The sequence below is a fragment of the Clarias gariepinus genome, chromosome 3 (genome assembly GCF_024256425.1).
Source record: "Clarias gariepinus isolate MV-2021 ecotype Netherlands chromosome 3, CGAR_prim_01v2, whole genome shotgun sequence".
In the NCBI taxonomy this organism is placed as follows: domain Eukaryota; kingdom Metazoa; phylum Chordata; class Actinopteri; order Siluriformes; family Clariidae; genus Clarias; species Clarias gariepinus.
This window is the reverse complement of record NC_071102.1, coordinates 23,541,147-23,562,877: the sequence shown is the minus strand read 5'-3', so window position 1 is coordinate 23,562,877 and position 21,731 is coordinate 23,541,147. Positions and strand designations below refer to the sequence as shown.

Sequence of the window (21,731 nt, the reverse complement as noted above, 5' to 3'; positions counted from 1 at the left end):
AACAATACAGTACTTGCAGTTACAGACATACAATTTACCTTTCTTTATTTTTCTAAATAAATATATTTATATATTATAAAAAAAACAACTAAACAAAAACACAAAAAAAAAACACACACACAATTTCAGACGGTCTAGACTTAGAGAAATGTACCCTGTGTATGACCTTAAATTGAATAAGTCCAAGACGAGCACAAGAGGTGAAAGACCGTACCCTCGCTATAGCCTGTTCCCAGGACTCCTTATGTATTTGCATTCCCAGTTCCCCCTCCCATGTAGAGCTTAACATTTGAATGGATACTAAGAGAAAGGATAGAATCATAGAGTTTAGAAATGGTTCCTCTATGATGAGGAATAAATGATAGCATAGTTTCCCACTGCTGTTCTGGAGGTAAAGAGGGGAAATTAGGGAAACACTTGGCAACAAAATTTCGAATTTGAAAATAGCGAAACAGGTGAATAATGGGGAGACCATAACGAGATGACAAATTGGCAAAACTATCGAAGACACCATCCACATATAAATATTTAAATTGTTTTATACGCTTTTCACTCCACACTGAGAATGTCGAGTCCAAGAGTGATGGTGGAAACTAATGGTTATCGTTTAGAGGACCCGAGGAAGATGCCCTTACAAATTTATAGTGCCGTCTAAACTGAAACCAGATCTTAAGTGTGTTAAGAACCACCTGATTATCAGTATACATAGGTTTTATGGGTAAAGAGGAATAGAGGAGAGCCGGTATAGAAGATCCCTTACAGGATGATAGCTCCAATTTACACCAAGAGGATCCAGAAGATTTTAACCAGTAGCAAAGTTTATGGATGTGAGCAGCCCAGTAGTAAGCTAGAAAATTAGGTAATGCAAGTCCTCCACTGAATTTGCATCTTTGCAATAAAGTTTTACGAACCCTAGCTGGCTTCCCTCCCCAAATGAAAGAACCAATAATCTTGTCCAGTGAGACAAAAAAATGTTTCGGCAAAAATAAGGGAATCGACTGAAACAAAAATAAAAATTTTGGTAAGATATTCATTTTAACAACATTAATCTTACCGATTAATGAAAGGGGGAGATTACCCCATCTTTGGATTTTAGATGTAACCCTTGATATAAGGGGAGTAAAATTAGCTGATTTAAGGCCTACCCCTTGTTTTAAAGTTACATTGTAAAGTTACAATGATGACACGTGATACATTTCAAAATATTTACCATCTTCTTGGATGAAATCATTGCGTTAAAGTGCGTCCAAGTGGATATAGGATATATAAAAAAAGACGTACAAGAAAGTGCATTAGAAAACTTACTCACATTAGAAAAGTGCATTAGAAAACTTACTGACATAAAATAATTGTGCGGTGGTAATTGATGAGATTCTGTAAATATGCACAACAGAAGAATACCATTGTTTAAAACAGTTACCTAGATGGTTTATATTTTATCAAGCTAAATTCGTATGGACTAGTATTAAGACTAAGCGGAGCTAGCAAGTTCAAACTCACCTACATGACTATCATGTACATAATTCATGCATTCCTGGGTCTCTGAGCTGTTTGCGACACTGGAAATGGTTTTAGGTTCAAGATTCAAGATTTAAAGAACTTTATTAATCCCAGAGGGAAATTGCTTAAATTATTATTTTTTAAGGTTCATCATGGTTTTTAGACTGGGTCAACCACTGTGATGTTGGTGATGGGATTCGCCACAAGAGTTCTTTTAGAAGATTTGTTCCCCCCTGTAATACTTTCTTGGCACTTTTATTCTGTGGTGACTGAGGAGATAGAGGAGATTCTGGGGGAAAATATGAATTTAAAGTAAAAATAATTTAGGTATTTAATAAGCATGTTTTAGATATTATTTAAGCATTAACAAAACCATTATGAAAAATATTTTTTAAGTGTGCAAATAGTCATTAATGTAAATCTATTTAGCAGTTCATGCTTAAAACATCATTATCCATGGATTACATGTTTACTAAATCCTGTTACCTGAACAAATTCACCTTTTGAAGTCACATGTACAACAATAAGCCTTATTTGAATTTCATGAAGATCATGAGAAGTAGAAATGCAAAATATCTCATTCTTTTGTCTCTATTATTTTTAATAATATTATAATATCAACTGCTAATGTCACTTTTTAAAAGTAGAACGCTTTTACCCAAATAACTGAAATGTAATTATCAGTAATTAAATATAAAATAGCTAGGACAGTGGCTTAGTGAATAGTACTGTCGACTTGCACCTCCAGGGTCAGGGTTCGATTATACTGTAAATAACAAATGGGCCATTGTGGTGCTGGAGTCAGCACTGTTGCCTGACACCTCCTGTGTGTGTGTGTGTGTGTGTGTTCTTCCTGTGCTTTGTAGATTTTCTCCAGGTACTCTGGTTTCTTCACAATCATTAGAACGGTCTTAATGTCCTTATGTCAGTTAACCACATTTTGAGTCTTTGCTAATTCTAAGCTTAAATCTCCCTTAATAATTTCCAAGTCAACAAAAGAGCTCTTGTAAAAATGATACATTGTTGCAAGAAATGTGTTTAAAGGTGTATGTGTGTGTTAGATTTGATTTAGCGTTACGTATGAGCGTAAGAAGTGACTTTAAAGCTAATTGGTCATTCCACAGAAAAGGTGAAATTTGGATGATAAAAATCTCCTGAAATGTAATTATTCTTTCACACCTATAACTTCTTTAATAGCAATGCCTTACTTTAAAACTTTATGAATCCACAAAAAGTAGAACTTAATGAATTTTTAAAAACTTAATAACTGGTGTTACTTTTCTCCCTGGTAACACAAATGACGGTAACTCCAATGACAATTTAGAGAAAAAATATTTACAAAATGGTTTGCATGTGTACATGGTTTTCAATTAGTTCAAAAATATTTATTAAATGTTATCGGTTATGTCCAATATTTAACAGTTATAATTATAAAATGCATAAAATTGCAAAAAGAAAAAATTGACAAATGACATTTCTAAACAAATGAAAATATACATCTGAAATCCCTTTTGCATTTGTTCAGTGCTCTTTATCTAGTAACCTCCAATGCAGAAACAATTTCAAAGTATCAAATGTATTTTAAAAATAAAACTTTTTATAAACCAGTAACAACAATTACATATTTTTGGTAACTGATATTAATTTCATATTAATTGTATTCAGTTGTTTTTGTCATGATTTTTGTAAGATATGGATTTTAGTGTAAATCAGATTTATTTCATAAAAAAATTCAGATGAAAGGTATATGGTCCTGCTTTGAAGTATGATCAAAATAAAAAGCCATTTCTTTGAACTTGGCCTTTTAAAGAAGAATGCTACAATTAAACATTGAAGTTTAAAGAAGGAAAGTAGGAAAATTTATTAATATATTTTTTGAAGATATACAGATAATGTGTCTGTTATGTCCATTTAAATGATTTAGGCATCAGCAAATGTAAGTGCCAGCACTTTCCACCATTTTTGTAGAATGACCCTCATACAATTAGTCTTAATGGAAAATAAATGGATTTAAGGGCACAAACTTCAGGATGTCTGCGTCACTTCAGCATCATTCTCTGAGGGATAAACTCTAAAATAAGCGCAAGTCCACCTCCCCAAATATAGTGACACATATCGAAAGGCTGACTTTCGCAGCTGGCCGTCGTGTTGATTAATTTAGTAAAACTTCTTCCGTAGAGTTTTCAGTTTATTTTTGACCTGCATCTTTCCTCTTAAAACCCTGCGCTCTCTGAGTATTTGAGTAATATTCTCGTACACCACAGCATCTCGAGCCGTTTGATTTCTTCCTCTGATCGGATGGACAGCAGCTCCTTTGTTACAGAATATTTCCAATTCCAGGCCATTATATATCACAATATATTAATTTTGGCTTACGGTTTAAACTACCGACCCTAAATAGTGATGTGTCGTTCACTCAAGCGTGGACTCTTTGATCTGGTTACTAATAACCAACCAGCATGGGTGCGACTTTTAAAAGTTCGGTTACCTCGTTACTTATTCATACACTTTTTTTAAATGTAAAAAAAGAAAAAAAAAAAAACGTTGGTCCTATTACATTGTAACTTAATAAAGTAATGTGTGTATGACTCTGAGGTGTGTATGAGGGAGCATGCCTGAGAAGCATTGGTGAACATGTACCCGGTTTTCAGTATCAATGGAAATGAATCATTTAATGAATCACACATGCAGCAGGTACAATATAATATTAATGCTAATTTACAAACATTTAGATATATTTTCTTTTATTTTCAAGATAATATTTCCAATGAAGAACAATTACTGATTAATTATTTAATTAATTAATTTTCAAATTTTAATAGGAAAATGCCAAGGATCTATTTAGTGAGTTGAAGGAATCGACTCTTCTTGGTCTGCTGAGTCAAATGATCTGACTCAGTCAAAAGAGCCGAAATCTCCATCGCTAGACTTTCTCGTCGCAGGAAAAATACGTCAGAAACGTCACTGATATATCCGCCAACGTCACAGATTAACATTTTTTTTCCTCCTGCTCCCTTTCCCTCGCTGTCCCTTTCTTTGTCCTTCTGTCTGTCCTCCTTTTTATCTCTGTCTGTCTCTAGTTCCCCCTTAATTACTCCCTATATCATTCTTTCTGCCTATTGTCTCATTTCTGTCTCTTATTCTTTATTTTCATTTTCCTATTATTTTCTCTTTCAGTTAATTTTCCTTTCAGGTAATTTTTCTCCTTTACTGCATTTTTCTTTTTCTCTGTCTTTCATTTTTAAGTTCAAACCTAGTTCCTATCCTAAAAACAATGTCCTAATAGTTTGACTAAAGTTAGAGAAAGCATCCAATATCATAACCTACACCCACCCTGATCAAAATTGGAGTATATATTGTGTGTGGTTTTATTTTGTTTAATTTGAAACACATATTGTAATTAATAAGAATCTTTTAGCTTCTTAAAAAGGTTTCCTTTTAGTGATTTCTGATAGAATGTTTACCAATTGGGTGTCAGGTTAAACACAGAGCCATTAAAGTTTAAAGTCCTGTACATACATGTTTATCTCTTACATGTGGTACTTCCCCACATCTATAAAGGCAGAAATGCTCCATGGGTCCATCACTGTTTTTAATTTATATTGGCTGCTAAACTATTACATCAAACAGACACATTATAATTTTTATTAGAATATTGATTCAGGATAATGGTATTTTGCACTTTATATATCCTGTTCCAGAATATGAGTAGTATATCTGGTTTTCATGAGTTATCTTCTCTTTGGGAAAACATAATAGAATTATTCATTCTACTAATACAGACGAAATTTTGTACTGTCTTGTAACATAGGACTGATTAATAGAAACTGTCTTTTTAAGACAAAAAGATATTTCCATTGTAATATTTAAAACAAATCGCTTTCATAAAATACTAAATATATTTGCTAAATTGGTTAAATTAGCATGTAATGTTAAATTGCTTCAGGAAATGTGTAACCACAAAATTGTGGAAAGCTGTACAAATTTTTATAAATGTGTCTACTTTATTTTTTGGCAATACAATAAATCAGCTTTTGACTTATCTTGTGTCTTGTGTAGTGCCATGATTTACCCCTTCACAGTTGTAAAATGCATGAAAAAAGAATCCCTTTTGCACATTAATGGGACTTATTTGCATTCTCAGGTTCTCAGGCAGGATCCTAGGGTGCTCACACATGCAAGTGAGTATTACCACCATCAGAAATCACACCCAAATTCTCTGTGGAATGTGTGAGTAAATTAGCAAGTGTGAGCATTTCATTTCTTGCTGTTTGGGCAGAGGAGGGTGGGGTTGGCCAACTGGATTTGCGCTTACGTGCAAAGTTTTGGGATTTCATGCTCTTTGTAACAGCTTCAGAACCCAGGTGTTAATAAGACTGCATCTTATATTTATCTCTACTTATCTGTCAAAGGGGCAAGTTGCATAACTACTGTATCTTAAGAGAGATTTTTTTTGTTCAATATTTGCCACTTGCCCTAGTTTTTTTTTTTTCATTCCAAGAGTAATTTAAATTTGGATGTTTCTTTGCTTTTAAACAGGTTAATTTTTACTTAAACACTTTCTTGAGTTCAACCGACTTGCTTTGTGTATATGTCCTAGAGGAAAATAGAAGGTTGAGGCCCTTCCTTTCCAAATACATGACTCAACAATGAAGCCCTGCCAGCACTTGACCTAGATCCAGAGTGCCATGTGTCATTTACAGTACATGCCAGTCAAATAGTTAAAGTTTACGGTGGACTATGCTCTTGCTATATAAAGCGAAACATGTGAAAAAGTTCCCCCCCACAATTTTGATAGCAGACCATTATCTTAGGGCAAATACGTTGGATTGAGAGTAAGGTCTGGTTTCAGTGCTGGTAAAAAAAGAAAAAGCTAACTGGGGACAGAGTTTAGATAAGCTTTGACGTCTCACATGTGCAGGGAAGGTGAGACACATAAACAAGGTGAAGAGACTGGAGCCATTAACAAACAACTTTCCCTTAAGAATAGGAAAAACGTTAAGGCAGAAAAACGGACACTAACTGTTGTTTCAAGTACAATATATTAATCGTTTATGCGTCTGCTTTGGTGCTCCACTTCTGTGATAAATTCTTATCAGTGTTAGTCATATGACTGCCCTTTCAGACCACACCATGTAACTCTTTCGTTCAGGCTTTTACTCTGTCCTGCATATTTAACTGACATCTGTGTCTCAAAATGGCCCATCCCTTTATTATCATATAGATTAGTTAGCAATTAAACTAACTCCCAAAGTAAATGTTACTTAATTAAATGCCTGTAAAGTGAAGCTCTGCAGGAGCTCATTCTAAACTAAACACAAAAGCAAGAAAATCGTATGCTGACTAATCATGGTTAATTTAATTGTTGTTGAAGGGATGGAAATAAAAATATCCAACATATTTGGCCATTTAAGGTGTTTTGTTTATGGAAAGTGAGCCTCTGGGTTATGGAAAGCCTCTGCATTATACTGTATATTGTGAAGGTTACTGCTTATCATTTCTTTCTCTCTCCCACACACACACACACACACACACACATGCATCTTTTCCTATTTACAGTTTTCCACATTTTAAGGACTAACACAGTAATAAGTAACTCTTATTTATGTTTTGTGTAAATTCAAAAATACTATCCAGAGTGAATGACTTTTTTTTATGAGTAAACTTTTATAACATGAATGTATGAATAAATCTGGTTTATCAGGTCTGGTGGCAAGTCTCTCCTTTAACGACATTCAATTAATGCATGGTTTCAAATGTTGCATGTTGCCTGTCTTCTTGTACTCCCTGCTTTCTTAACATTTTGGGAATACTTAAAAAGCTACTACATTCAGTTAAACTTGTACTGTATTAAAAACCAAACGAACAAAAATAAAGAAAAAAATTAATTTGCACGTGTTTGCATTTTGAAACCATGTTCACAGTTAATACTTTGCATACATGCTTTAACTAGTTTAAGGTATTAGAAGCTTGCTCCATTGTTTCGCGGTTGGCCAATTTAGAAGTCATTTGTCTTCAAAATAAAGAGTTTTGATTCTATTTCTTTCTATTTGTTTAGATGACTTGTATATGTTGTAATTATCATTTAAAATTATTTACAATAATTTAGAAAAATTATTGTTTTTTGTTGTACATATCTTTGGAAAATAAATGTTTTTCAATAAGGTACATATAATACCTAGCTTAAATATGATCAATTCTCCATGGTTTTCCTGTTTAAGATTTTCCACAGACCATAGTAGCAAATATTCCAATACCCAAACAGATTCTGCTTAAATAAGTGTTGCACGAAAAACTTGTCACTTGATAGTTACTATAATAGAAGTTACATTTTGCATGTCATGGAGGTAGCTTTTAAACCACTGCATGGTCCTGGAGTGTATGAGACTGTGCATGTATCTGCTCAATTCATGTCTGACTGAAAGAAACAGCTGTTGGTTAGGCCTGTAAACTAGGGAAGCAAAATGGAGTTGAGAGGAGGCTCAGAGGGATACCAGCTGCTTGAAATAGGTCAATTACAAAGTGATGGAGACTACGAGGCACTCCGCATAGCGTGGTACCAGTAGGCTAATATACTGTAGGTTGGTAACGTTAGAATGTCTTTATTAAACAGAAATTCTAAACCAATTTCAGTATAATTTTACCATTAAATTAAGTATGATTTTTAAGCAAGACATAATCAGTTTGGGCTTTGATTGAATAAAGTGTGCTAATTGAGGAAAACCCCCACAATGTCCTTGTCCGCAGATCAAGTTTGAATGTGAATAGGTGTAACTTTGGGAGGAGACCCAGAGTAGACAATGGTGATTCATCTTCTATTATCAGCCAAGGGTTTCAAATGTAAATACCTGATTGTGAATACAATGTGCATTCAAAAAGTCTGCAAGCAGTTTCAATATCTGTAAACCTTTGTTATTTGCAAAGCTATGGTATGCAGGTATAGGTATCACAGTGAGTAGAGTATATATATATATATACATGTATATATTTAAACATGTATATTATGTATGTATTATATATATATATATATATATATATATATATATATATATATATATAAACAAACTAAACATACAGTATACTTCAGATTGCTCAAGCCTTTATGTGAGCCCATCCCTTAGCACGAGTCATGTGTCCAGCTTTGACATATAGAGTACATACTAAACATGGCAACATGCCCTATACAGGCTTCATAACTCATACTTAGGCATAGTGTCTAAGAGCAGTAAGACTATTAGGGGCTCTAAGAGAAAGGCTTATTTCCAAACTAATGCAGAGATAATGCATTAACCATTTAAAGTGAAAACCAACACAAAGGCTTACTCTACATGTCTAGTTAAAATGCTTCATGCTTACATTATAAAGAATATATTCTGATAATCATATCCAGTAGTCTTATAAAAAACCAAGGGATGCAAACATAATTGCATCCATATTTTTGTCTTCAAATGTTTTAGATGAAACTTCAGTGGGTCAAGCCCGGAATCTGTGAAGCACATTGATGATGTCACAGAGACGAGGCGGGGAGATTTTGCTGTGAAAATACGTGCGATTTGCGGGTCAGTGCGGGAGGAGGGAGGAAACCCGACCGCCTACTTGCATATAAATTCCGAGTCTCAAGCATTTTTCGGTCTCTTTCTGTTAACCTGGCATAGGGGAGCAGCTGCTGCGGACTAATCGCCAAACCTTGGTAAGTGCTTCCTAAATGGCCTGATCTTACCTTTTCTACCTAGAAATGATGCCTTTTATAGCGTTCTTTGTGTGTGTTACAGTTATGATGTAAATGACTTCCGTTGTTTTTTCGTAGAGAATGATGTAGTGTTGGAATGTTTGATAGGCTTATTGAAAACGCTTTTTAATGAGCTGTTTTGTGGTTGATTTAGAATTTTTCTTGTCGATGTGTGTCTTGAAACTCGTGTTTAGTTGTTAATTGGTCATCGTCATTTTTTGAATAATTGCCGGTTCACCTCGTACAGAACAAAGGCTCCGAGTCAGTTAGGAGTCCCTCAGGCCTGTGTGAGTGTTTAAAATTTGGCGGTTGATGTTAAAATAAATTTAAATGCTTAAACATTGTATAAAATGTCATTTTATTTAGTTGCCTTGTTCGCTTTTTTTTTTTTTTTCTGTAAACCTTACGTGGCCCTAAACACGTGTCCCTCCCTGGCGTGTGGCCGGCCTACAGGTTAAGTTAGGCCCCGACTCTCTTTACTTCTCAGTAAGGCGTTAAAGATTAAGGCATTAAGGAATCTTGACGAAATAAAATGTTAATTAAATATTTCCCCTTTTAAATGGTTATTTTTTTCCCCTCGACAGAAACTTAAGAAATCATGGGAAAGGAAAAGACCCACATTAATATCGTGGTTATCGGCCACGTCGACTCTGGAAAGTCAACCACCACCGGCCATCTGATCTACAAATGTGGAGGCATCGATAAGAGAACCATCGAGAAGTTCGAGAAGGAAGCCGCTGAGGTGAGTTGGTTGCAGTTTATATGAAAATTTAAGTTCTGACTCACTTGAGCCAAGATGGCGCCCGAAGCACGCGTTATGGTGCGTGTGAGCCGGCAGGGTGTGGGGGTGGGAGGGGCTTGCGCATGCGCTGTGACGTAGTTAGCTGTAATGGCGCCCACGGCTGCGCGTGTAAGCCGGTCCCCGCCTGCAGCCCCTTCCCCCTCCAACGAATGATCTTAAAATCTTTAATGAGGCAACAATTAAAGATTTTAGAGTAAATTGTTGCCTCATTAAAGATTTTAATATCATTCTGAATTTTAATATCATTTTGAATGTCAATGCTTTGTCATGAAGCTTTTTCTGATAAAGTTTAATCTTTAATTCTAGATGGGTAAGGGTTCCTTCAAGTACGCCTGGGTGTTGGACAAACTGAAGGCAGAGCGTGAGCGTGGTATCACAATCGACATTGCCCTCTGGAAGTTCGAGACCAGCAAGTACTACATCACCATCATTGATGCCCCTGGACACAGAGACTTCATCAAGAACATGATCACTGGTACCTCACAGGTATGTGCTTTGATTCATTTAGCTGTTTTCTTAACCTGGGTAAGTGTTGTGACCATTGACAAGCTTATCCCCCCCTTTTGTTTCTTTTCCAGGCTGACTGTGCTGTGCTGATTGTTGCTGGTGGTGTTGGTGAGTTCGAGGCTGGTATTTCCAAGAACGGACAGACCCGTGAGCACGCCCTCCTGGCCTTCACCCTGGGAGTGAAGCAGCTTATCGTTGGAGTCAACAAGATGGACTCCACCGAGCCCCCATACAGCCAGGCTCGCTTTGAGGAGATCACCAAGGAAGTCAGTGCTTACATCAAGAAGATTGGGTACAACCCTGCTGCCGTTGCTTTCGTCCCAATTTCTGGATGGCATGGAGACAACATGCTGGAGCCCAGCACAAATGTGAGTTAACTATAAATCTGTTATATGTTTATCTGCTTGTTATACAGGTTTCTGATGGCTAACTCCGACTTTTTTTACTCTGGTGTAGATGGGATGGTTCAAGGGATGGAAGATTGAGCGCAAGGAGGGAAATGCCAGTGGCACCACTCTCCTGGATGCCCTGGATGCCATCCTGCCCCCAAGCCGGCCTACTGACAAGCCTCTTCGTCTGCCCCTGCAGGATGTCTACAAAATCGGAGGTTTGTGACTTTATTTTAAGAGTAGACGTACAAGCTTTTTGGCTTTTTCAATCGGCTCATTTGGCTGTTCATGTCTTCAGGTATTGGAACTGTACCCGTGGGCCGTGTGGAGACTGGTGTCCTCAAGCCTGGCATGGTTGTGACCTTCGCCCCAGTCAACGTGACCACTGAGGTCAAGTCTGTTGAGATGCACCACGAGTCCCTCCCTGAGGCGACCCCTGGTGACAACGTTGGCTTCAACGTGAAGAACGTGTCTGTGAAGGACATCCGCCGTGGTAACGTGGCTGGAGACAGCAAGAACGACCCACCCATGGAGGCTGGCAGCTTCAATGCTCAGGTTGGCCTGCTTCCATTTCCTCCATCTTCAAATGTCTTACTTTAGCCTGAAGCTTGTTCTAGTGAAGACTAACCTGTCTGTCTTTGCCTTATAGGTCATCATCCTAAACCACCCTGGTCAGATCTCTATGGGCTACGCTCCAGTGCTGGATTGCCACACTGCTCACATTGCCTGCAAGTTTGCTGAGCTTAAGGAGAAGATTGACCGTCGTTCTGGTAAGAAGCTTGAGGACAACCCCAAGAGCCTGAAGTCTGGAGATGCCGCCATTGTTGAAATGATTCCTGGCAAGCCCATGTGTGTTGAGAGCTTCTCCACCTATCCTCCTCTTGGTAAGTATTCCAACATACTTGTTGCATAATGGGAGACTTTTACTGTTTCGTTTTTTTATGACCTGACTAACGCTTTGTTCCCCTTATGTTTTTTTTAGGTCGTTTTGCTGTGCGTGACATGAGGCAGACCGTAGCTGTCGGCGTCATCAAGAGTGTTGAGAAGAAGGCTGCTGGTGCTGGCAAGGTCACAAAGTCTGCACAGAAGGCTGCCAAGACCAAGTGAATTCTCATTCCAGTTGTTTTAAAGGTGGTGGGGCGTCCTTCCCCATTTCCTGGAATTTCTCTAAACCTGGGCACTCTACTCAAGGACTGGCTAATGCTGATTAAAACTCATCGGAAAAATTTTCGCAGGAAAGGATAATTGTTGTGGCTTCACTGTTTGACAGATAGCATCTTTCAGTTGTTAATTTGAGTTGAATGGTTTAGATCTGCACCTGTTGCCACAGTTAAAATTGGAAAGAAAGCTGCTGAGAAATTAATAAAGGTATTAAAAATTGCACAACGTGTATGCTTTTCTTTTCTTTCCTCCATTTATTTGTATGGAAACTGCTGGTGCAGCTCAGCTGTCTTGTCTGCTGTGATTCTGATGGTTTTAAATTTATGTCCAATCATGACTGCGTATGCCTGCTGTGCCAACCAATGATACCCCAGTTTTATTCGTATCATAGATCAAGTGTCCAGGCCCTGGTACCCTCCCTAACTTGACGAAGCAGTATAAATTAGGACGGTCAGTGTGACTCGGTCCTTTTTATCCAGCTTTACTTTGGGTTGTTCAGGCCTGCAGGGATTTGGTAAGTTACTAGGCTTACAGCTAATGAACCTTTTGAGGGGGGCTGATTGAATATAGAGGAGTGATTTTTGGATTTCAATCTAATTTTTATTTTAATTACACATGTTACAATGTATGTAGTTAAACCGTATTTGATTTATTATTTAAATGTAATACGCTGTGGGGATACTTAAGATAGCGGGTATAATAGACAGCAGAGTGAAACGCTTGTTTTCTCCTCTGTATTAAAGCGTATTTGTGCGCGATATTGTCATTGAGGGCGCGCGCGCTGGCGGGTTTATGCCAGTGCTTTAAACAACATGGCCGGCGCGCGCACACACGAGCTCCAACGGCTCAACATGGAGGATAAAAGAGAGGGTGGGGGAGCCGGGCTGAGTCACAGTTTCCTTTGATCACTCTTGTACACGGGAGGGGAGGGGTTAATACTAAAAAACCGAGGAACCTGTTAATCTGTCTTTCCCTAATTCCGGATATAAATCAAACTCGCAAGACTGGAAATGTGCTTGTACAGGTGGCAGGAAATCCGGACCCCAGTACAGTTCCTTTAACGCATGTTCCATGGTTTTAATATTCTCTCAATGACGATAAAAAAACGCTGCAAAATTAGCGAACCTGTTTGAGCTACTTGGGTTGATTTCTAAGCTCGTAGTTTATATATATATAAATATATATACACGCCATTATCTCAAATACGGATCACTACAGAACGCCACATTGACGTTGAAGCGCCAGTCATTTTGACCGTTCTAAAGAAATCGTGTCGTTTTAACACAACTTCTCATGTCACTAACGAAACCCGTGTTTCTCCACAGTAAATCGCCAATATGGGTAAGGAAAAAATCCACATCAACATCGTGGTTATTGGTCACGTCGACTCCGGCAAATCCACCACCACCGGCCACCTGATCTACAAATGCGGAGGAATCGACAAGAGAACCATTGAGAAATTCGAGAAGGAAGCAGCTGAGGTGCGGTTGCACACGGACATTCGGTGGTGCTATGAATAAACCGTGAACACATGGGAAAAGCATGCTGCTTGTCTTTTTATGGGCGCGCCGCGCTAACGCCTGAGCGTGCAGTAAGAGCGCCCTCTGCTGACCAGTTAGTTACTGAGCAATTTTGAACAGTCAAGTTTATTACTGGTTAAACCATTTTATCGGTTACAAATTAAAAGGGTTTAAATGTTATTAGCGACATACTAATGCATTTTCATTGTTGGTTACTTAGTGAGCAATTTCTTTATTACTAGTTACACTGTATTTAATTTCATTATGATTAGTTACACAATGGCAGCACAGTGGCTTAGTGGTTAGCACCTTCGCCCTTGCACCTCCAGTGTCTGGTTTCGATTCCCACCTCAGGGTCTGTGTGTATTAGGTTCGCATGCTCTCCCTGTGATTGGTGGGTTTCCTTACACCAAAGTCCAAAGACATGCAGGTTAGGCTAATTGGTGTTGCCCATAGTAATTCAAATTATCATAGCCCAAATTATTCTTACATCTAGGGAGAAACGGCATGCAACAAAATAAAGCGGAAGCTGTGGTAGCACCGCTGACCATCAACAACCTTCATAGGAACAAATTAAACACACATTGCAACAGAAATAAGAGAAAAACTTAACATTTATTGTTAGGAGGCTATAAACAGGGTTTTAAAAACTTTGAGGGGGCTTAGGCCAAAACAACAAACAAAAACACCTATAACTGGTGTTCAGAATTTAACTAACCCGCCAAAAGAAAAAGAAACAAAAGTACATCAAAATACCCTAACCCCTTAACTAACAAACAGAAAAGAAACCGACTTGAACAAAAATGGCACCCCCTCTCTACTAAACCCCAAACTAAATTAACAGTTACAAAAACTTAAGGCCTCATAAAGAACAAACAATAACTTACAAAGACTAGTTTTCTTAATGATAAGAATACATAGAGGTAAATTAACACAATTCCACTCAAAGCCAACTTAACAAAAGTACAAATCAACAAAAGCAGCAAGAGAATTCATAGGACCAAAAAGTGGATCCAGAAAGGATCCTCACAGCATGCTCTGACACTCACAGCCACCCTGAGCCGTGTTAGCAATGCTGTTTAAATCCCAACTGCTCTCTCTCATCCTCCAATCAGTGGGCACAGCCAATCAATGTCAGGTGGTAGGTATTTCCTCCTACTTGTGAGCAGAGAGGTAAGAGAGAGAGATAGAGGGAAAAAAACAAATACGTCCAAGGACGTAACACCTTCACCACACAAAAAGTATGGTAATTTTTAAAATATGACAGGATTATATAGTGATGGCATAACTACAGTAGACACAGACTAGTTTAAAGTGGAATTATCTTGAGGCTGGTTACGGGCCACATAAGCCTTTAGCATGTTCCCGTGACATACTCTACTCTTTCGCTTGCAGTCAGGAGTACCAACAAGGTAATTGGTATCACCAAGTTTTCTTTCAATTGTGTAAGGACCGGTAAACCTAGCCTGTAGGGCTGATCCAGGAACAGAAAGTAAGACAAGCACAAAGTTACCAGGCTGAAAAGTACGTACTACACTCTTAAGGTCATACTGGGCTTTCATCCTAGTCTTAGGAGTTTTCCAGATGAGCGCGGGCAATCTCACATGCTTTATTAAGCTGCTCACGAAAGGAACTAACATAATCAAGGATAGACACTGGAGAAGGATTTTGACACAACAAGTGCTCACGAAGCAATTTAAGGGGACCTCTCCACTGTATGTCCAAAAACCAGTTCTGCTGGACTAAAACCCAGCGATTCCTGAACACTCTCCCTTACAGCGAACATGATCAAAGGGAAACCTTCCACCCAATCCTTACCGGTCGCAATGCAAAACTTTCGAAGCATGGACTTAAGTGTCTGATGAGATCTCAATATGTACTGATTCCCTGACTTTGACTTAGGCAAAGGCCCTACGCAGTCGATGATTAATCGTTCGAACGGCTCACCAATAACTTGTATCGGAATAAGCGGAGCTGGGGGAATGATTTGGTTTGGATTGCCCGCCAATTGACAACTATGACAGGAACGAACGAATTTGGAAACAGATGATTTCAATCCAAGCCAAAAGAAATATTTAGAGACATGATGAAAGGTTTTTGTCACACCCAAATGTCCCGATGGGGCACTTGCATGAGCGAGCTGAAGAACCTGCAAATGGTAATTGGACGGTATCACAATTTGATGAACTTCTTGCCACTTCGCATCAGAACATTGCGCCTGCCACTTGCGCATCAGCACTCCATTCTCCCAATAATATGCTACCCTAGCATCTGGCACCTGCATAATGTCCACCGCGGTCTTAATGCAAGGGGCCAGGGAAGGATCAGAGGTCTGAGCAGCAATCAAATCCTCCCTGCAAACCTTAAAAGTAAGATCTGGCAAGGTACTTAGTTTAGTCAATTTTGACACAACTTCAGGCACCACACTCACCTCACATTTGTCATAATCATGTTGAGAGGAAAGGATAGTGTCTGAAAGATCAACAAAGATGTTAGACTTTTTAGACTGGTCACTTGTTATAGCACAGGCAGAAAATACGGTAGAGAATTCGGTAGACAGGTCAGGTAACTCATAAATACTAGGCTTGTAAGTTACAATAGGTCTAGGAAAAACCTTAACACCAGCATGCTCATTCCCCAGGATCAGACTGACTCAATCTACAGGCAAGCGGGAACACACAGCCACCGTCACTGGTCCTGTTACTAGATCAGACTCCAAATACACCCTATGGAGGGGAACATTAATACATCCCATCTCACATTCTCGAATTAACACATCACTACCTGTATATGACTCCGCTGAGAAAGGAAGCATCTCTTCCAGAATCAAAGTCTGCATGGCTCCAGTATCCCTCAAAATCCTTACTGCCTGTGACTCAGATTCAGGAGAAAGAGAAACTAAACAAGAAGAAAGAAAAGGTTTATAAACAGCAGCATTCAACTCATTTAATTAAGGAACAGATTGCACCAATGCTACATTTTTAGGCTGAGAGCCAGAATTTCTCTGCTTCCAGGCCTAACACTGCGAGATAAAATGACCCGGGGCAAGACAATAAAAAAACAAGCCTGTCTATCCTCACCACATTTAGGACTAGCTTTATGCCTAACCCACCAGACATTTCATTACTTGCAGAACGATTACCAAGCAACCGTAGCTCTGAGCTTTTAACAATCGGCGGTGATTTTTGTGGCTCACATGCAGAAGAAAACACATTACGATGCGTCAACACAAACTCATCCGCAATGATAGCAGCATTGGTGAGAGCTTGCTCCTGTTCATTTAAATGAACAACACCATTCTCAGGGGTGCATGCTTTGAAATCTTCCAACAAGATTAACTCTCAAAGCTGCTCAAAAGTACTAACCCCACTAGAAAGACTTTTCGAACAGTGCCTTTTTTCTCTCGTGCAAAATCTACGTACGTTTGCTTGGCTATTTTTGCGTGAGACCTAAACTTTTGATGGTACACCAACGGAACTAATTCATATGCCCTTAATACAGCAGACTTACGTTATTATCACTACGTCATAATCAAGAGATTGTTCAATAGGTAACGCAGCTGTAACTTCTTGAGCTTTACCGGACAAATTACATTGCAGAAGTAGAGCCCAAATATCCTTAGGCCATCGCAGCTTTGCGTTCAAACGCTATAAAATAGGACATATCTAAAAAATAACTAAAGGAACTAAGTGCAGGTAAATCAAAGGAACCATCATTGGGGTTCTGGACAGAGTCCACAATTGGCACAGTCACTGATGATTCAGAGAGTCTAGATTGCGGTGATTGAGTGGACCTAGCTCGCGGTGATGGAACGGGCCTAGCTCGCGGTGATGGAACGGGCCTGTTACGTAGCCTTAGAGCCTCCAGCTCGTATCTATGACGCTCACTATCCCGCTCCCGTTCAGATTCTTTTACTCGAAGCTTAATGCGCTAAGCCTCACACTCTTGCTCCGTGACCCGGAAATCTAACTCTCTCAGCTTAATTGCCAAAAAGGTGTCAGAACCAGAATCTCTGGGATCCATGTTGGGAATAGAATCCAAGTCAGCAGCCTTAACCTCCGACTCTTCCTTAAAAACACCCTCTGGTGCGACTAAAAGGCCAGCTTTTACCAGCTCCCCAAATAATTTCTCTTTGATAATCTGCTTAGTTGCCTCTTTAGGAACGGTGATATTAAAGAAGTCTGTTATGGAAATCAAATCTCTTTTACAACAACGATTATACACCTCCAAAGTGAAAAGTAATGTAAACGAGATTAAATCAAATTCCATATTCCCACATACCAACTTCTCTTCCCCCCTCAAAAAAGAGCAGAAACAGCAAAAGAACGAAAGAGAGAAAAAGTACACTTACCCCTTCCCCGTTCCAAATGTCCCCAAACAAGCAGTTCACGATCCACAACAGGTAACCACTTTTTAACAACCTAAATAGACGAGCCTCCAAATTTTGTTACGCGGCCTATTATTTTTACGTCTAGGGTGAAACGGCACGCAACAAAATAAAGTGGAAGCTGTGTGTTTGTGTTAGCACTGCTGACCATCAACAACCTTCGTAGGTTAAAGAACAAATTAAACACATGTTGCAACAAAAATAAGAGAAACACTTAACATATTTATTGTTAGGAGGTTATAAACAGGGTTTTAAAGACTTCAAGAGGGAGTAGAGAGGTGAAAGAGAGAGAGAAAGAGAGATAGAGGGCAAAAAACTATGTCCAAGGACGTAACAGTGTATGTGTGGCACTGCGATGTCCTGGATTTCCTGGGATAGGCTTCAGGCCCCTGTGACCCTGTATAAAGGATAAGGCGGTATGGACAACGTGTGAGACGATGATAGCTACACAGTGTATAATTTCACTATTATTAGTTACACTATGTATCATTTGGTTATTATTAATTACACTGTGTATAATTTAAATATTAAAGAATGTAGAATTTATTTATTATTTGTTGCACAGTGGATAATTTAAAAACAAATTCTAGCATTTTAAAATTGCATTGTATGACTGGAAACATTACATGTTCTCTGCAACTAGATGGGTAAGGGCTCCTTCAAGTACGCCTGGGTGTTGGACAAACTGAAGGCCGAGCGTGAGCGTGGCATCACTATCGATATCTCTCTTTGGAAATTTGAGACCAGCAAGTACTACATCACCATCATTGATGCCCCTGGACACAGAGACTTCATCAAGAACATGATCACTGGTACCTCACAGGTATGTGTCTTTTACACACACACACACACAAAAAAAATCCCTACATAAAAAATTATTTTTGTTAGTCTGCATAGTAGTAGGAAACATACAAGCCAATGTATCCTGAATTCATTCATTCATTCATGACAGGCTGACTGTGCTGTGCTGATTGTTGCTGCTGGTGTTGGTGAGTTCGAGGCTGGTATTTCCAAGAACGGACAGACCCGTGAGCACGCCCTCCTGGCCTTCACCCTGGGAGTGAAGCAACTTATCGTTGGAGTCAACAAGATGGACTCCACCGAGCCCCCATACAGCCAGGCTCGCTTTGAGGAGATCACCAAGGAAGTCAGTGCTTACATCAAGAAGATTGGCTACAATCCCGCTACCGTTGCTTTCGTCCCAATTTCTGGATGGCACGGAGACAATATGCTGGAGCCCAGCACAAACGTAAATTAACTATAAATCTGTTTTATATATTTATATCTGCTTTTTATACAGGTGGCTGATGGCTTACTCTGGCTTTTTTACTCTGGTGTAGATGGGATGGTTCAAGGGATGGAAGGTTGAGCGTAAAGAAGGTGGTGCCAGTGGAACAACTCTCTTGGAAGCCTTGGACACCATCCTGCCTCCCTCCCGCCCCACTGACAAGCCTCTCCGTCTGCCCCTGCAGGATGTTTACAAGATTGGAGGTGAAATCAATCAGCATTTTATATGTTAAAAACAAATGAACAGATTTATTAATTAATTGATATATATAGATATATGCATACATATTTAGTTTTTTGTATATACATTTACACAATTTTTTTGCTTCCTTCTCTCTCAGGTATTGGAACTGTACCTGTGGGCCGTGTTGAGACTGGTACACTTAAGCCGGGCATGGTTGTGACCTTTGCACCAGTCAACGTGACCACTGAGGTCAAGTCTGTTGAGATGCACCACGAGTCTTTGGCTGAGGCTTTGCCTGGTGACAACGTTGGCTTCAACGTGAAGAACGTGTCTGTTAAGGACATCCGCCGTGGTAACGTGGCTGGAGACAGCAAGAGCGACCCACCCATGCAGGCTGACAACTTTACAGCTCAGGTTGGACATCATCAACAATTTTAGTTTATAAGTCAACAAGTCTAGCAGACTGAATTTAATATGAAGACTTAAAATTTACTTCTAAGAGGAATATAAACAGCGTAGGTAATGGCCACACTAATGACATTCATTTCTGAATCAGTAATGTAGTTTTTACTTCAAGCAAACATTTTTATTTAGAAACACGTAGAAACAGCCAATGACTGTTGGGCCCATCTTAGATTTTTATGAAAGTACTCCTGGGTAAAGCCTTCTCATAAAGCCGGTTAGTGTTCTGGCAACCAGGTGGTGGAATGAATTTGCCGCGACAGCTTAGTCACCGTCAGTCTTTAAAGGATGTCTAAAAAGTCTGTGTGTGAAGTTTGCATGGTTTTCCCATGCTTGGTTGGTTTCCTACAGGTACTCTGGTTTCCTCCTACAGTCCAAAGAATTGGCATTCCCAAAATGCCCATAGTGCGCGTGTGTGTGTGACAATGTGTATGTCACTCCACGGTCCCTAGTTGGATTTCAGAGGTTCCTAGATGGAGGGATGGATAGAATATATTTAATAAATAATTTACTTTACTCTTTTGAATGAAATCTTCTGTTGGTTATAAAAAGCCCTCAACTGTTTACTTTTTTTTTTACTTTCAGGTCATCATCCTGAACCATCCTGGTCAGATCTCTCAGGGCTACGCTCCAGTGCTGGACTGTCACACCGCTCACATTGCCTGCAAGTTTGCGGAGCTTAAGGAAAAGATTGACCGACGTTCTGGTAAGAAGCTTGAGGACAACCCCAAGAGCTTGAAATCTGGAGATGCCGCCATCATTGTTATGATCCCTGGAAAACCTATGTGTGTTGAGAGCTTCTCCCAGTACCCACCACTGGGTAAGTAGCGTAATCGAGGATGCTTGTTTCTACATGAACCTCTGCCATCTTGACTCAATCGATATTCTTGTTTCAGGTCGTTTTGCTGTGCGTGATATGAGGCAGACCGTTGCCGTTGGTGTAATCAAAGCTGTTGACAAGAAAGCCGCTACTGGCGGCAAGGTAACCAAGTCTGCTCAGAAGGCCGCCAAAACCAAATGAACCCCTCCATCAGACACCCAAGGCATATGTAGAGTCTCCCATTCTGCAGTGTCTCAGAACCTGAACTTCCTTCTTAAGGACTGGTTAATGCTCATAAAAGCCCATCGCAAAAGCTTCCGCAGGAAAGAAGGGATCTTTTTTTTAAATTAAATCATTTTAGGAGAAAACTATTAAAAAAATAAAATGATTATTAACAAGAGATTGCTTTGAGTGATTCTGCTTTTTTCACATCATCACTCAGCGGGTCTGTTTTCTTTATTTAGCTAATTATGATTGGAAGCACTGAACATATTTTTAAACTTTAATCCTTAAGCTGATAGTTTTTACAGATAATCCACTATAGTACACTGTTGGTGATTGTATTGACAATAGACAGTTGCTATTTGTGTCCAATTAGGCACTAGACTATTTTAAATTATTTCTATAAATGCAATTATGTACAGTTTAATGAATAAGTTAACTAAGAATGTAAGTAATAAGAGGAAATGAAAATATGGGCAGGATTGTTCAATAAAATATACTTTAGTTTCACAAAAAGAGGAAAAAATATTTGTTGAATACAGAGTTTCGTTTTTAGTAATAGCGTTAAAAGTAAATAACTTTTCAGACTGTGGTTACCAGTAAAATGCTGTTTATGAATTAAACTTCCCATACACAGAGATATGACAACCAGATGTTCCCGTTAAATTATATTAAACAGGAATACAGGTTTGGTCTTCCTGCCCTGTAGCTGTTGAATGCTGTACAGGAGAACATACTAAGTTGTCTTCAGTAGTGGGCCA

General features: G+C 39.0%; 2 protein-coding genes across 2 annotated transcripts; both read left to right on the top strand.

The window, feature by feature from the left end:
- The first annotated feature begins 9,056 nt into the window (after positions 1-9,056).
- Positions 9,057-12,313, top strand: LOC128518327 (elongation factor 1-alpha). The gene is made up of 8 exons (XM_053491388.1): positions 9,057-9,190; positions 9,814-9,971; positions 10,338-10,517; positions 10,610-10,906; positions 10,995-11,145; positions 11,226-11,482; positions 11,577-11,811; positions 11,910-12,313. The coding sequence occupies exons 2-8, from the start codon at positions 9,828-9,830 to the stop codon at positions 12,032-12,034; spliced, it is 1,389 nt and encodes a 462-aa protein (XP_053347363.1). The 5' UTR covers positions 9,057-9,190; positions 9,814-9,827; the 3' UTR covers positions 12,035-12,313.
- Positions 12,314-12,514: 201 nt separating this feature from the next.
- LOC128518328 (elongation factor 1-alpha-like) lies at positions 12,515-21,148 on the top strand. Its single transcript, XM_053491389.1, has 8 exons — positions 12,515-12,602; positions 13,414-13,569; positions 18,639-18,818; positions 18,948-19,244; positions 19,336-19,486; positions 19,624-19,880; positions 20,514-20,748; positions 20,825-21,148. Exons 2-8 carry the CDS (start codon positions 13,426-13,428, stop codon positions 20,947-20,949), a joined length of 1,389 nt encoding a protein of 462 aa, XP_053347364.1. The 5' UTR covers positions 12,515-12,602; positions 13,414-13,425; the 3' UTR covers positions 20,950-21,148.
- The last annotated feature ends 583 nt before the right edge of the window (positions 21,149-21,731 follow it).